At 41.6% G+C, this 17,789-nt stretch overlaps 1 protein-coding gene across 1 annotated transcript in view; it reads right to left on the bottom strand.

The window, feature by feature from the left end:
• Window positions 1–17,789, bottom strand: part of snap25a (synaptosome associated protein 25a) — a 34,132-nt gene that overhangs the window by 5,611 nt on the left and 10,732 nt on the right. The window contains exons 2-5 of the mRNA XM_041064304.1: window positions 12,684–12,827; window positions 10,717–10,758; window positions 6,638–6,686; window positions 3,374–3,491 (exon numbers count right to left, since the gene is read on the bottom strand). Of these exons, the coding sequence (XP_040920238.1) occupies window positions 3,374–3,491; window positions 6,638–6,686; window positions 10,717–10,758; window positions 12,684–12,755 (281 nt within the window). The 5' untranslated portion in view covers window positions 12,756–12,827. The remainder of the gene's footprint in view (window positions 1–3,373; window positions 3,492–6,637; window positions 6,687–10,716; window positions 10,759–12,683; window positions 12,828–17,789) is intronic.

Here is a 17,789-nt window from a genome sequence, read left to right on the forward strand (position 1 = left end):
TATTCAGCAATATCCTGTCATTTCTTCTGCCAGTATTCTAGTGTCAGTTGCTGAGTTTTGTATAACCTTGGAGTGCTGTGTGGATGTATTCTAGCTGCATCAGGACTGGCGATGGCTCAGCCTCCTACACTGCTTTTATTAATAGAAATGGACTGAGGCAAGGCTCCGCTTAGCTCCCTGTCCCTGCTGACACACACCAGTGTGGTAAACACACACGCTACCCTTGTCTGAGTCCTTTCTCTTTCTACCTACTGCTCTCTTTTTCTGTGCTATTTATCTTGCTCCTTAATATTGTACGATTCTTTCTTTTCCTCTGCTCTCACTTTCCTTTCATTTAATATCCAGTTTGTTCTCCCTACAGTCTCAGAATGGATATAATGCACTTCTCTGATCAGCTTCGCTGTGGCTGAGCTGAGATGATCTGATTAGATGCTATGAGTACTGAGGATCCCATGGTAAAATTGAACTCATTCTATCTAATTCGTTCCCTGAGTGACATGCAAGTTGAGCGATCTACCAATCAAAATCCACTCACAGTGGCTTGCAGACAGCCAAAATCAGAGGACATTAAGTACCAAAAAAAAAAAAAAAAACCAACAGCCAGCTAATTCTGATAGACAGCCTGCACGCTGAAGGGATTAAAGAAATATCCCAGCATGTACGATGGAATACAGTCTCACTTTCTGAGAGGTGGGGGAAAAAAATCCAACAGAAATCTGTCTCCATTATCTTTCTAGCATCTGTCTATTTGTGCATCCAGTTTGAGTCAGCCTCCCAGCAGGCTATCATGCCACTATCTGATATGCTGACCTACATGTAAGCGAGTTCCCCGCGGGAGAGGGAGCTTAGCGAACAGTAATGTTGAACAGCCAGTGCAGGATAAAGGCTAATTTAGCACAGCGCTCTGCGGGAGAGGTGGCACTGCAGCGAAACTGCAGCAGAACCAGAGGGGGAAAAACAAGGCAGCAGTGGGCTGGATCGCCACGCCGAGCCGTGTAAAAGACAAGGGTACCAAGCTGTACATGCGCAGTGGCATGATGTACCCATTTTACAGAACAAACAATGACTACATCCCCCCGAAAATACCTCACTGCGCATGTGTCCTAACCCAGTTTCCAGCTCTCAGGAACAACACAGATCACTCCTGTTTTTCTCTTTTCCTTTGAATGTGTCACTCTGTCATTTCTCACTCCTTGTCATGTGTTCACTCTCTTTCCTTCTAGCATTTTGACAGTGTTGTCATGGAGCATTCTCCTTGTCTCTGTCTATAGATTGAATTTGGTCCAGTCTATAAAATCACAAAATTATGGCTGTAATCATCCTGACAGTGGCACATATAACTAGTATTTTAAGTTTTTACCTTTTATTATCTTTTTGGAAACTTATCTTTCTTAAGCTCAGTTTTTTTCTTTTGTCAACAATGTTTTCCCAGGGATTCTGACCTTTTCAAAATAAGACAAGACTTTGTGCTGCTCATGGTAAATACAACATAAAACGATTTGTTCATCATCACCATCAGTATCATCAACATCATCTTCATTGTTAATATCAGCATCATGATCTTAGCATCTTCATGTGTAGCATTGCCGTTATGAGTTGCATCATCATGCATGCATGAGCATTCAAAGGGTCATGCTCGCCAGTCATTCCATGTCATTGGTGCTTGGTGGTTCAAAAATGGTGGTGGGGGGAGGGAGGGGGGGTGTTCGGGGGGAAACAAAAAGGTCTCGTTGCCTGCAAAAAGGTGAGGATTTACTGGATGTTAGAGCGGTGTGGTGGTGGTAGAGATCATGCAGATGAGGAGAAGTGTCAAACAGTCCTGGACCAGGCTGACCAAAGGCATTTTGGAACCAAGATCACTGAATTACCAGACTGGGTCAATACAAAAAATGATCTGAGTGCCAAGATGCTTCGGGAGCCCCAGCCCTGCTCTTTTAGTTGAATCTAAAGTGGAATTACAGTTGGGAACGCCAACAGCTAAAGTAAGGTCATTGTAGAAGTCCCCTCGTGCCATCGCTTTACATTAAAACAATGAAGTAATTCCTCTTCAGCAGGAATCAATACAAATGTTACAGAGGGACTTCTACAGTGGCTACACCTGCATGTATATGACTCCCATTAAAAGGTGTTTGGAGAAGTGGAAGCTTAGAGAATAGGGCACTTGGAGAAGGGCACTTGGTAGAAGGGTGTTCAGAGAGGCACTTATTGATGAACTATGGCCTTGGCTGAGTGGAGGAGAGCTTATGTGGAGGACTGGACTTTTTGAGCTTGGCTTTACAGGATTTGGGTCTCGGCTGTTTATTTGCATGTGTCTGGTTCCACTGCACAAAGGCAGCAGGAAAGAGAGACACACTCTGGGTAGAGCATTTACATGTTCACTGATACAGTTTGTAATTTAGAAGAATCAATGCAACTTCTCAGGGGTCAATCAGGCAGCAATGAGTCAGACTGATGGACTATGGGATGCTTGCCATTTGTGGCGTTATGAACTCTGGGACACTGTACTGTGTCTCTGGAAGCCAATCCAGTGGAGAATCTTCATAAGAACCCAAGGCTGCTGCATGTGCCCGCAATTACCTACAGTATGTGTCTGCATATATTGTCTGAAGCTGCATTAGAGTCGAACTGAAATTCAGAATAATTTTTGCAGAGTAATCAGTAAATATATATTCCTTTGACTTGTATGATCTTTAGTTAAAACCGTGATTACACATAAAAAAGAAATGTAAGAGTTTGATTGATTTTTCTGCGTTGATAGCACCCCCTACATTAGTGTCAATAATTTGATTGCTGCAGTATCTGTGTGGTTAAACACTAAAAATGCTTTGTTATATCACTTCAGTTACATCAAACACACAAGCAGTTAAAACCAGCTTGGGGCTCTGAGGTTTGCCATTGCTTAGTTGCTGTGAGTGAGTGTGAGTCAATCACGTTTGGATCCACAAAAGAGAGTCAGCTGAATCTAGCTAGACTCCTTCTTTGTATAATGTGTGATGAACACAGCACTGAATGTACAGGAGCTGCTGAGGATTCAGCAGGTGTTAAAATTACAAAAGGAACGGCTACTGGGAATCACTGATGACGTTAGCAAGGGCTAACTAGGCTAACTAGAATTTAAATTTCAGTTCGACTTTAAATATACTTTGCGTGTGTGTGTGTGTGAGTATTTTAAAACACATCATATCCTCCTGTGTCCACCTCGTATAGCTGTGAAAGGGGCGGGGTCAGTGTTGTTTTTTTGGTGCCGGAGCAGAGCGGACTATTGGCTGATGGCCACCGTGATGTCACTTCTACCTCGGTTATTATTTGATTTCTTAGAAACTTATTCTTATTTTTAGAATGGCAGGCAGGCAGGCAGGCAAGCAGCACCTACTTGTTACATGGACAGGAGCAAAGACCACAGAATTTCCCTAGATCGTTCAAATTCTTTTCTGCATCCTTCATGTCCTTATTGATTTGGTCCATTCCCTCCTCGATGCGCTCCAGTTGCTCTGATTAAACACAAGTCATTTATCCCCCACAGAACGAAGCACAAGAAGAGAGAGGGAGGAAGAGGAGAGGAAGAGAGAGATAAAGAGAGGACAAAGGAGAGAAGACAACAACTTCAGACACTCACTGTGACAAAAGAAAGTAAAACAAAAAAAAAAAAAGAGGAAAAACTGGACGCCACCACATATGTAAAGAACCTTTGGGGCACGTTGTCAGTACCTACTTGTTACATGGACATATGAAAAGCCCACAGCATTTCCCTAAATCTTTTAAATTTTTCTCGGCTTCCTTCATGTCTTGGTTGATATGGTTCATGCCATCTTCAACACGATCGAGTTGCTCTGGTCAGGACAAAGGGATGACAGTAGTGGAATGAATTTCATTGACTGATTGACAGAAATATGAGTAATGATGAGCATTAACTGAGCTGTGTGTGTGTGGGTGTGTGTGTGTGTGTGCCCTGGTGTGTATGTGCATGTGTGTGTCAGGGTGATAGATTAAGACCGAACTAAGTTTCTGCTTAATGCATTGACTTGATGGGATAAAATACAATTATGTGCACTTACTGATTTATTTATTTATTTATTTGGCCAGGAAACGGTATTAAAAGCACAGCAAACCAAATAATGCCAGTGAATATAATTTCACAGTGTAACTGGTTGAAAGTGACAAAGTGCAGTTCAGATCCCTCCTGTATTCAGACCAAAAATAGTTTTAAATTTCATCTCTTCAAAGCAAAGAAATCTCCCTTGAGAGCTTTTTACTCTAACGACAGCATGGTGCATTGCCTGACGGATCTTTTTTTTTCCTGCTCGCAAAGAATTTTTCAGCTGTCTCCTGATCTACAGTCAGCTGGTAAGAATTAAGATGCTTAGCCATAGTTGTTCCATTGTGCTATTCAGGCATCCAACTAATTTAAGGCAGAATAATGTGTCCTTGTTAGCTAATGTTGAAACAACGACAGCAAATGTCAATATATGAACAGGTTTACATTGTTGCATAATATTACATCTGGTTTGGTCTGACTGAGCCCTCGCAGCCACTACATGAACAGTAGTGTTAAACATAGATATGAGTGGCTACATGGCTCTAAAGAACACCAGATTTTTGCTGCCACAATGAAGCAAATAAAACGGGCTTGCTTAGCTAAAAACTGCCTCTGTTGCTTTGTCTGGTTTTGCAAAGTAACTCAAGGGATTTTAAATATGACTGCGTTCTGGTTCTGGGATTCTGGCAAAGGATTTTAAAAATGACTGGATTCTGGCTTATGAGCGTCAGGGCCTTTGTCATGCTGATGTGGTGGATGGTGGGTTGGTGACTGCACAAAGGATTTCCACCCTGATTAAAGGAAATACGGTGCAGGCAGAGTGTGAAAGGGTGAGGCACGGTTAAATATGGAGCGGACTGAGAAACTAGTTCATTGGCGTCTTCAGATTTGTAAAATCCCTGGTTGGCATGCATTTATGTAAATATATTCAACCAAGAAAGGATCCATGTTAAGACAGTGTTATTAGAGTGGAGTGGAGTAGCAGCATTAAGCATGCTGTGCTCATTAAAGACAATATGAAAATATGGCGAGTGACCAGAAGTTTATTTCATGTGATTCATACCTCTAAACCTTTTTATAACTGTCTCCAGTATCAAGTGCTTCACAGCTACAGAGTTTTATACATGCACTAACATCAATAAGACAGGGGTCAGAGGTCATCTGTATCTAGTCAGCCGTTGCAATTGGTTTTTGAGTAGTGATCCTGTGGGTGCAGTATAGCTCTGAGGACAATGACTGGGCATGAGGGGGTAAATGGATGGTCAGAGGGAGGATAGAGCTTTCATCCCCCTGAGTGAACAACCATGTTGGTACAATTAAGACTCCCACTTACAGGACTGGTGAAGTGGTTTACATGACCTCCAGCCAATGGGAGACCTGAGGACTCATGCCCCCCCCCCCAACCCCAGAGCCAAGTGAAGATCAATGTACCTTTTCTTACCTACTTTCATAGCACCAATATTACCAGTGTGTGGTTGTTGGCTTGTTCATTCACAAACTGCATGTAACCAGGGATTGTACAAAGCAGTGTATGAGCTGATAGAGAAGTGAATGTTTTGTCTTTACCAGCTAAATCGATCGTTTATCTTTTCCACCTCTTGTATTTTTCCACCTCTGGACTGTCAGCAGGGTGGCAGGGTCTGTTCAGCTGTTCTCTGGCCTGTTTGGATGCTTTGGGTTTCAGTAGTGTTCAAAAGCAAAAGAGAAAAGACGGGTTGGGCAAACTGTATGGAAGAACTGACCTGTGCCATATAATGGGACATGGAGAGGTGGTATTTTTGCCTATTCAGTATTAAGGCTCATCTGGTGTAAATGATGTGGTAAATGTACTGAATTCAAGGTTACTGAGTCTGTGACACTAACATGGCTGCAATTTAATCGTTTTAACATCTGAACAATTCTCCTTAGTAATTTTGGAGAAGGTTATAGCACAGACAGGTCTAAGAACAGCTTCGAAGTCACCCTGCCACTGTCTGACAAGCATGTTAACCCCGGCTGGATTATGGAGAAGAATGAATTTATCTTGATGTGGAGCTGTAGGGTTTTGGCACTGCAGTGGCTGATATTAAATGTTCTTCACTGGATCTGTTAATGCTTTGGCACTTTAAAGGTTTCCTCTCGCTGTCTTTGTTAGCTAATGAGAGTAAACAAGCTGCTGGCAAATCAAACGCAGTTAGGCAAATCAAAAAAGAAAAATGTTAGCCAAAGGAAACAAAGGTTAAAGGAAGCTGAAAGAAAGAAAATCTCCCCAAAGTTAAACTGGTACGCTTGACCAATCAAATAAACCATGTGTTCAGAAATTATTACTTTGAAAACAAATCAGGAGAAAAAATGAATTAGTTTGGAAATGCATTTAAATGAAAACAAGCAACTGCAAATGAAACATTTCATCCATTCACAAGTGTTTTGATACCATAAATTTAACAGCAACATTTCTATTAATAATATTGTCACTTGTGGTGCTGCTGGTATGTGAATATAATCATAATGGAATGCTTTTTCTAAACAGTCATTATGCCAGCTTTGTTGAATGTGAATAGCTTAGTTTTTACTGCCCATGTGTTGCAACTAAACTTGCCATTTCCCCTCTCGCTGACTTACCTCCCTGCTCGTCCAGCATAACCAAAGTCCTGATGCCGGCATCTTTGCTCTACTCCCAGAGGACAGAGAGGAAGGAAAAACAAAATGAAATAGAGGTTAGCAATTAGGCCACAACAGCTTCAGGGAATCAGTGGCTACTGAATAATATCTCCTGCCAAAAACCATTTCCACTTCACATTCTCCTTTTTCACTTTTCACCGCAGTGGAAACAATCTGTGTCCAGTGTTGGAAAACTATTCCTCCCCTCTCGTTCTCTCCGTTTTATATTCTTTGATATTAAATTTTTCTAATGCAATAATACACTGAAGACAATTAGCAGAGGGAGGGCAGCCAAGGCTTTCTCTGCTCGTCTTAAATTAACAATGCTGACAAGACTATAGAGACTCAGTAGGCCATATTGCCCCCTCACAGCAAAAGAGTTACACACATGATATGATTAAAGGAATAATTTGACATTTTGCTTATTTGCTTTCTTGCTGAGAATTAGATGAGAGGATTGAGGCCACTCTCGTGCTTGCACACGAAATAAGAAGCTGGAGCGAGCAGCTGCAAAACGTTGAGCTATTCCATTAAAATCCACTGTGGAAAAACAGCCCACATCTTACAATCAGAGTGGAGGTAGAGACTTACAAATTTACAGCATGAAAACTCAAAGCTTTTCCAAAAATGTAACTTCTGGTACCTGTGATGTCTCATAAATCCTTTTGAGAACACTCACTGTAAGATAAATTTCCTACCATGTTCCCAGAAAAACCAAACAGTGTATAACTGAACGCCTTGGTACTCTGGGATCTCTCTGCTGACGTTCCTGTCCTTCTGGAGGAACAAATTAGAATATTTTGCTCCCTCAACATCAGGATGGAGGCTGGTATTGATTAGAAGGAGCAAAGGTCATTTAGCTCTTATGCCTAACCAGGAAACGTGGAAATTGCCCCCAGGAGATTAACAATAATAATGCTGACAGCAAAGGAGCATTCTCATTAAAATAAGAGCCCTGTCACTGAATTTCCTTATACAAATGATGCAATTAATAACACAGGATCCCAGTACGCCTTCTGTCAAAGAGTCAGCAGCTGTTACCCCTTTGGACCATGAAGCTCACAGACTGTAAGTGAGACCATTTCTTCCTCCAAATTCAAAATGGAGGTTGACTCTTTTCCTTCAGCTTTAAGAGTTTCATTTGAATTCCTCCCTGAATGTGAAACATCTGAACAGCTGAGCCTCCATGGGCATCTAACAGTAAAGCTATTAGTCACTGATAGGCTGGGCCGGCTACAGGTTTTGATGCTAGTAGAGAGACTGTGAGGAGGAGGAGGAGGAGGAGGAGGAGGATAATGTAAGTCTTCTTCTGCTGTGCTTATTAGAAATGAAGCACAGCTGCACTAAGATGTGGCACCTGGCTCGGCTTGATAGGCATAACCTACAAAAGATTATGGTGTGTCAGTGAACACACACACACACACACTATTAAACACACACCCCCCCCTGCCTCCTCAGCAGTTTGGGAGGAAAGCTACACGTTGATGTTTGAGAGGCGAGCAAGGAGCAATTATTCTGTAATCCAGCAAGCCTCAGTCCAAGAGAAATTCTGAAGGAGCTGAAATGTGTCCCTCGGGAAACTCCAAGGAATCACCCCTGATCCCATACAGGACTGGGGACGGTTCAGTGAAGCTCACTCATTCAAATCCTGTGGAAGGATTTATACATTTTGGCAGAAGGGCTTTGAATTTAAACAAATTTGCGAGTGAAAAATACATTTTCACTCACAAATTCAAAATAAAAAGGATATTATATTCTTTATTGCCATAGTGATAATGTTGCTATGGTGCTACTGCTATTTGGTAAACCATCATATCACCTCACATCTCTAACATTCAATACCAGAAATCCTGAATGATCTCATGAATGCGACTGAATGTTATTTAGGAGGTAGCTGTTTGTGTGGTAATGGCATATAAACATCCAAAGTCATTTGGTAATGAAGCCATTCCTCCTCTGATCGTTTTTGTTAAAGTAGTAGAAATGGTTTACATAATCACCACAGTGATGACTGTCGTCCTCATTTCCTCCATTTTATCACCCAGTGATGTTTTCAGTAGTGGCTAGCTATTGCCGTCTCCATTCTGAGTCTTGTTTTTTTTTTTTCCAATAAGGGTTGTATTCACTCTGCATATCTATCAGTCTCCCTCAGGCTTCTTTCTCTCATTTTCTCCCTTCCTCTATTTTTCTGAACTCCTATAAAACTGAAGGAGCTGTAAACTTTCTCCACTCGCTCCTCCTCTGTCTCTCTCCTTCAGTACCCCACCCCCCGCTCCCACCGGAACAGTCTCAGGGGTGGAGCTGCACGGTGAGATATGTCGACCGATGATCAATATGACCTTGAGATCTGCACCGGGAGCTTGTCACACACCCCCGCCCCCAGCTGTCCATGTCTTTTCCTTCCCTGTATCCTTCACTTTCCTTTTTATTCCCTCCGTCTGCTTATTGCCGTGTCACTCTCTCAGGCTTTCCGTTTCTCTCATCTTTCACCCTGGGTTTATTACAGTGTTATTTATTGGCATGAATGTTACATGAGCAAATAAAAATGTGTGTGTGTGTGTGTATCCTCTCTCTCTCTCTCTCTCTCTCTCTCTCTCTCTCTCTTGCTGACGCTAGTTCATTTCCTATAATGTGCTATTCACGCCATCACTCAGTTGACTCATGACTCACTCAGTCCTGCCTGACAGGACTAATGGATTCAGGCACTTAGGACAGAGCCATACTGCGTATGTTAAAGCTTAAGTCTCGAGTTTGGATTCAGCAGAGTCAGAAATCAGTAACATGGCCCCAGCACCTGAGTAGTAGTTTGTCAACAAGTCATTTATAAAAGGTTTTGGCTAGAAAATGGACTGAAATAGAGACTTGAGTGACAAATATTTTGACATGATCAGAAACACGCTAATTTTCTTTCTTGCTGAGAGTGAGATAAAAAAGGTCGATATGACTCTCATATCTATCCATTATATATGAAGCCGGAGTCAGGAGATCTTATTATTATTAAAGAGGAAGTAGGGAGAAACAGCTAACTGGAAGTTGAGCCCTGCCAAGAAATACACTGGTACATGACTCCTGTGAAAAACCAGATCCTTTACATTGGTTTTTTGTACAGATTGAATAAATGAGACATTATGTGCTCACTACTGAGCTTTGAAATGTGTTGGTAGGTGGATTTTTTAAAACTTCTGGACAGAGAAGGAGAGTTGTTTCTTCTCTTTGTGCTAAGCTAATGCTTTCCTGGCTCCAGCTTCATATCTTTGCACCCACTTGAGAGTGACATCAATCTCCTCACCTAACTCTCTATGGTACTGTTCTCCTCTGGTTTGCTTCATGTTTGTTTCTACAGCATCATGCTCTGCTCCTCTATCAAGCAGCTACAGTGAATTGCTGAAATGTTCTTTGTTGAACGCAGAGAATAATGTGGACATTGTGTCAAACTATGTTGGTAACACTGTCTCCCTCAGATGTACAAGTAAAGCAAGACTAAAAGATTTATTGTAATTTGTAAACTGTAAACAGTTCCAGCTATAAAGGTGTAATTATTTCTCAATGAAAATACCAATTATGCACAAAGTATGAACATTTGTTATAACTATATAAATTTAGTGTGGCTGCTCTGTGTGTGTACACGTCACTCCTCTCTTACCAAATCGCTGAAATGAAAATTTCAATAACAGTAACAAAATTATAAGACTGGAACAAAATTAAATAGCCTCATAGCTGTAATATTCAAACCTCTAAAACTGTAAGAATTTAATAGGGTGCTGCAGTTTTTCCTTTTCAACTGATTATGCCCAGGACTCAGTGCAGTAAATTCATTCCTCTGCAGTTTTCCCAATAGAATACACTGTATATTTGACTGTCCTTTGCAAAAGAACCCAAAGTATATCAGAGGTGACAGACTTCCAGTGTCACTGCTTTCATTTCCTATTCTTGCTGAGTCATATTTTGCCTTAGGTTTGTGTTACTTTAATGATAAACTGTAAGTTAAACTTTTACACCCACGTAGAGCCATAATTGGGAGTGTTATGGATTTTTCTTACCTCTTCCACCAGCTGCAGCATACGACGAGTGCTTTCCAGTGACTGTGGACAAATAAAAGACTTGATTAGCTTTCAATCGAGATCACAGGACACATTCAGACTGCGGCAGTCGGCATTAAAGGAATGTTTTTACGTGTGCTGTTACATCTAGAGGTGGCTGCAAATAAACCTGTACAGTCAGGTGTCTGTGTGTGCTCATTAAATTGAGCATAAATGAGAACGTATCACAACAATTGGCGTCAATGTGAACAATCAGCAGGAGACGACAGAGATCAATATCTGACGTTTATCGACATGAACTCAACATGAACTCACAGACACAGACAGTCTGCTCTTTGAGTATTGAATATACCCGACCTTATGATGGGAAATTTTAAAGTAGCAGTAAATAAGCAGCCTGATTTCTAAGAAGAAGTAATTTTTGATCACACTAGTAAACAATAGATTTCGTACTATTCATGATTTGTATTTGGGATCAAAACTAAATTTTAAGTGTTTTTAGGCACGTTTGAGATCACGTAACTCGCCAGTGATTTACTCAAGAATAGAGCAGCTCTGCCAATCAAAATAACTACTCTCCTGGAAAAAAAAGTATTCTTTGATTCCCCCCTCTCTCTCTCTTCTTTCCCCACTGACTGTTGGATGTCTATTGTTAGCCTGTGTGGTGATAGATATGTAGCTGCACGTTTCAGTTCCTTCTCTAACAAGCGTGAGGCTGCAGAGCGCAGCTTGCTAGCTGGAGCCACTCGGCAGGGATGGTGCTCTGTGATATCTCGTCCTTCTTACAATGACACAGCTTCGCCTTGCTGCGCTCGCTGTGAGCACAGCCGATCTCCTGGAGCAGTGGGGGTTGAAGAAGGGGCGGGGGGGGGTAGGGTAAGGAAGCGAATGGGGCACAGCTTTGATTTGAGCGGCCATTTTTTGATGTTGCCAGTCCTCTTTCTGTTCTTCATCCTTTTCAACTTGTCTGTCTCTTTCCTCATATTTTTCATCTTTTCTTTTTACCCATTTTCCCTTTTTTTTCATCTGAAGTGAAGCGACCAAAATGCAGTTGCACTGGTAAAATAGAGCTTGTCCTCATGTTCTTTGATCTGAAATGGGCATGAGTTGTTGTCCTCTTTGTGGAATCTGAGAGCTCGTGTAAGTCAGTGCAACAGCGGCGAAAACTGTTATTCTGACACCGCCATTTTGTGCATGCCCTATGTTCACGCATGTGTGTGTGAGTGTTTAATATTCTGCTCAGCTGTGCCAGTGTGAGTCATATGTGAAGCTGGAGGGGTGTGGACTGATCTGCTCTGGGCCATGACTGAGACTTTCTGTCTCACACACACACAGAGAGGCTGAAGGACATTCCTATGCATCAACACGGACGCTGATAACAGTTTTGCACATTCATGCACATTTGTGTCTTGTACACTCACACACAAATCAGATATAGATACAAACACATACACAAGATGTTACCATGCAGTGTTCTGTAACACACACACACACACACACACACACACACACACACACACACACACACACACACACACACACACACACACACAGCCACAGCCACAGCCCAAAGGCAGACAATAACATGCTGCTGTATAATTTCTATTATTATGCATTCAAGGACTGAAGGACTGCTTCTATAGCTGCTTAATAATTTTAAGGTTATGGTACAAAGCATCCTTCACATTATGGGAGTGTAGTTATATCTGAGGTGTTTGTTTTGTTAAAATGACCATTAGATTTGGAAAATCGATTTAAAAATAGAGGGTGCTTTTACTGAAAACAGATTATATTATATGCAGAAACTATTTTTACCCTTTGTGTTCATCATCCAGCTTCTTAAATTATGCCTGACTGTACTCAAGTCATTTCTCTGTGAGTCAGTATGCGTGAGCGTGTGCATGCCATCATGTCTGTACGCCATCATAAGCCAAATCACCGCGAAGCAGCGAGCGTTCTCTTCTCACCTCATCGGCAAGCTGGTCAGCACGTTGCTGCATGTCTGACAGCTCATTGCGCATGTCCGCGTCATCTGCCATGGCTGCTGGATGTAGGGGGTGGAGAGGGTCTCCAACAGGGAAGAGAAGATCCTAGTGGGAATCCGGGGAGGGCTGGAAGAGAGACAGCACATAAGAGAAAGCTTTTAGGATGGACAGCTGGATGCTGCAGCGGAAACAGCTGAGTCCACGGATAGTTTGATGTGCAACTGCTGGGTGCACATGAAGGATTCAAACCCACGAAATCTTACTTGCATGCTCTTCTCTCTGAACGTTTCTGAGCTGTCTGAACAGTTGGTATCAGTAAATGGAAGATTAACCAGAAGCACCAGTGGGAGCATTTGACTGGAGGCTGAGATGGCCCAGTGTTAAACAAAAATTTAAAGGATTAGCCACAAAGGCTTAGGTCTACTATTTATTCAAGACAAACTCAGACTAATTCAACAGCAGTTAATTTCTGTTTATCTTTGTAGGTTATTTACATTTACCATCGGGCATGTGTCCTGTCAGGATGCCCCTCAGCTGCTCTTCCATACCCCCTGGCGTCAAGCCACTTTGCAGAACAGCAGCAGCTAAAAGCCAAAGGTAAGTGTATTTCACAGGGGGGAGAAGAAAATTGAGAGAACAAAAAAGCGTGGCATGCAGCAAATGGGCCAAATTTAATTGGATCATTTTATAAAATTCATACAATAAAACAAATAAAACCAAAGGGTGGCCAATTGGGAGCTGCTGTCTCCCAAGTCTCTGTTTACTGTTGCAGGCGGTGTAATGGAGGATTAAGAGGCTCTTGCAGCAGCAGTGTTTGTTTGTTGGGGAGTGAATGGGAAGGGAAAAGGCGACTGATGTTTGCAGAGGAATGGTGGTCTCCAGACAGACAGGGTTGACTGGGATTTTGGTGGATTAGCCACAGAAAGACATAAACAGCCTGTTAGCCCTGTAGCTGTGATCCTTTCCTACCCTCCATAGGTCATGAGAGGCTCGTATCACCAGCCAAACTGTGGGACATCTGCAAATGTAGGATAACTGGGAGCTAACTCTGAAGATGATCCTGAAACAACTTGTCATGTGTCAGATGAGTTAGAGATTATCAGTGGATATGTCCACAAGACATCCTTACAAACTAGTATCCAAGTTTAACTTGACAAATTATTTAAACCTCTTAAGGATTAAATAAAATTCCTTTTCACAGTTTTCTGGCTAAGAGGTAATTCTGCTACAATAATGACCTTTGGTATCCAGGGAGAAATAATCATGAATGACTGGCGTTGAAGGGAGAGAGCATCGTATTCATCATGCCTATCCTCAGGGAAATAAAATGACTGCATGTGTATAAATGAAGCTTCATTAAGTGATGTGTTTGATATTGACATTGAATCAAATGGTTGAAACATGACTAGTAGTGCCAAGCCCACTGAGAATCAACACCAAACTGCAGCTCTGGAAGGCTTGTTCATACCCGCATATAAAACCATAGGAACCTGAGTCTGCTGTCACCAAAAAGCAGGCAAAGTTAGCAGCTCTCTGTTTAACACTTTTAGTGGTTACAAAGAGCCAGATATTTCTGCTACATGTATAAACAGGCAACCGTTTGCCTTATCAGGTTTGTGAAGTGACAACGTGTCAGCGTTGTGTTTGCACCTTGTTTCCACCTCCCCCATGTTAATTTAGTAGTGGTGGCTGTGAAGGCAGCTTGTCTTTGTCACAACCCTCCTAATGGCTGTTGGGTCTACACCCTCTACAGCACATGAGTGGGAGTGAGCAATAACACTGCAGTGCAGGGGAACATTTCCAAATTCTGGCAAAAAAAGGAGGAAGGTGCCAAAACAGGTAGCAGACTGATTTCCTCAGTGTTGCCTAAGCTGTGCTCGGTCAGGGTAAATTTTCTAATCTCAAGGGCCATAGTCGTACTTTTGAGGGAACAAATATACAAAATTAACTTTCAAACCAGGCTACCTTAATGAACTTTTACTTGATGCTACTCCAGTGACTATAACTATGCCTGTATGTAATGGTGAAGGTCATTGGTAGAACAGTAAATGCACTGTGTGTAAATATGTGGCAGGGGAACAACTCATCCTGAAGTATCTTAGAAAGACCTGTTTCTTGCTAAAAAAAAAAAAAAAAAACTGCCCAAAATGTCACTAAAAATTTCAAACTCATATAAAACCACAGCCACATTATCCTTAAACACCACCACCACAAAACATTACAGAGGAAACAGTCTAAATCCAAAGCAAATTGTCAGGTAAACACTGATCAAGTAAATGGCGAGAGTCTGTGTTTCTTGTTGGACAGACGGCTTCGCCCACCTGGACATGTCTCATCCTGGTGACTGAGCGAGCAGTCTGGTTGACATTCTGTCTCGGAGGTCCCGTTGTACCCACTGCATCCACTCGTGTGTCCGGAGATGTGCACAACAACATCTGCTGGCCACTCACAGTCGCGGCACATACACAGGATATGAAGGCATTGCACAGCACACAGCACGTCGTGGTCTGAATCATTAAAGCCGCTCTGGGTGGTACTGTATATAGATCCATGTGCATTCATCTCTGTGGATGGATTCAGTCATGTAAACGTTTGCAGATCAACAGCCGTGCCATAGTAATTGAATCCTGCACCGTGTACGTGCTCCTTTTCATTATAGCAATTTTAGTTCACAGCTTATATAGATCCTTCCTCTATCCTGCAGATACAATTTGTATTGTTGAATAAGAAACAGTTATATTTATGCATCATGTTGAATCTATTTCTCCTTTTGCTGATTTCTCTCCCTCTCTCTTCCTCTTGCTCGCCTACATCGCTTCACATAAGCAGCAGCCATGTTGGGTTATATAAACCTTCCGACTGGACTGTGCAGCGCAGTGCTTCATATCTGAATCGAGTCAAAAGCACTCCTCACAACGACTCGCTGAAGGAAGAGAGGGCATCATCGCCTGACCGTCCAGTTACGTAACTAAATTCAGGCAATTAAGTTTTAACAGGCCACACTGACCTTTTACTTTACGTCTCAATTACAAGCTTCACATTTTGCATCTTAGCTGCCCTGAGCACTGCCTGCTTCAGCTCTGGAACAAGTTCATCATCAGAGTAGATGCAAAATGCTGGTGGAGTAGTTGTTATGTAAGAACATGCTTTTATAATCAATGCAATCATTTGTGTGCATGTTTTTGGGATCAGATTATGTTACACGTAAACTGATGAATTGATGATAACGCAGACTGGTAGAAGTGCAAAAATGATTCTAGAAGAAGAGCCCCAATTGTAAAATGGGTGAAGACAGATAATATTAAACAAGCAAAGTTATTGCACAATGAAACAGCTGCAGTAATTAGTTGAACCAGATCAGTGAGTAGAGTAGTTCATAATTACAGAAATGAGGAGTAACATGTAGATTTATAGGAAGTTGACTGAAAGTAGAAAGAATTTATAGTGGAAACAAAATATTCCAAACTAGAGATCGTCTGCTCCACCCTTCCTGGAGCCTCTGACTGTATCCCACAGCTGCCTTCACTGAGGCTGTGTATGCAGGTCATGTGACACTTGAGCAGGTTCCATTAGGTGAGGAAGACTGAGGGATATAGACAAAAACTGCTGGAAAAGCTACATAGTTTTTTGTCTATCATTAACTATTTTAACTCAAAAGAGTCATGTGATATGATTTCTGGCATTTGGCCAATTTTCTGGATGCATTTGGTTTTATATCTATCATTTCTACTTCTGTATTTTGAATATAAATAAATGTAAAAAAAAGCAACAAATGTGCGTTTTGTCAACTCCAGATATCTGCAGCAACTTGTGCAGCTGTCATAAAATTATAAGAATCAGCTCATTGTTCATTTAACCATTTTTATGTACTGACCAGGAGAAGCTTTGATGCACAAACTAGTGTCAGTTAAAATAAATGACAGTCATTTCAGTTGGCGTTTGAGCTACTAAATTCTGACTGATAACCACCCAAAAGGTAGGAAATAACCAGTAAGACCACTGAAAGGGTTAAATGACTTAAAGAGATACCATTATAAGAATCAAACTGGTGACCTTTGAGTTACAGAGTCTTTAACCAGCAGGCTGCCCTGTCATCAATGAAACGCTCCCTCTCAAAGGACACTAATTTGTCTGGAGATTCCCATCTGATTAAATGCTGGGCAGCCCAACTGAGGAATAATCTTTAATTATTCACACAAAGTCCTTCGTCTGTCAGCAGTTTGGGTGAGAATAATAAACTTCTAGACAAATCAGGAATCTTTAGTCGGGTTGAACGATGACCTCTGACGTGCATGCACCATATATAAATCATGCTAAACACATGCTAAAATAACTGTGTTACACTAAAGCTGCACCAGATTAAAGTTTATAGAATTACATTAACATAACTGGTTGTGATTAGGAACAACTCCACTGCCCACTCAAATAACTAACTGCTTTGCTTATGGAAATACATTTCTTAATTTTATCTGTAACAGTAATCACTTTATCTTATAGTCAGACTACAGTAATCAACTTATGTACAATCCTAAACAGACTAATGTACTGAATATTGCTTTCCATCTGTCGGTCTAAGCAGTGCTATAGACACTGACTGAATCCTTTAGGTAATTAACACAGAGTAACATCACCAAACATCTGCCACTCTAAAGGCCTTCCATTTTTTTTTAACACACAGGATTTGGGGGAAAGATGAAGGAAATCAGCAGCCACCATATACTGTATACCTCTTTGTTCATTTTAAACAAATCCGTCTTTGTGTGTCTGCTGCCTGCTGTGTGTTGACACACAAACACCACATCCTCTGCCCCTGCATTTCTGTAACCCTGTCATCGTGTGTTACTCTGATGCTGACATTTATGGCAGGAAATGGTAGGAACAGTGACCTTTTGTCCTGAATTAAACAGGTAGGTAATAAAGAACAGTAAAGCTCAAAGGGGAAAAAAAAATCCTGCTCAAAGTTATTAAAATCACACAACTAGGCTGTAGCATGGTGCGCTAAACACACAAACCCATCCAAGTGCTGTCCTCTATATGCAGGCATATACACGTATTTTATTACATCCATGTTGCCCCACAGCCTGTGGT

The sequence above is a fragment of the Toxotes jaculatrix genome, chromosome 19, assembly GCF_017976425.1.
Source record: "Toxotes jaculatrix isolate fToxJac2 chromosome 19, fToxJac2.pri, whole genome shotgun sequence".
Lineage (NCBI taxonomy): Eukaryota > Metazoa > Chordata > Actinopteri > Toxotidae > Toxotes > Toxotes jaculatrix.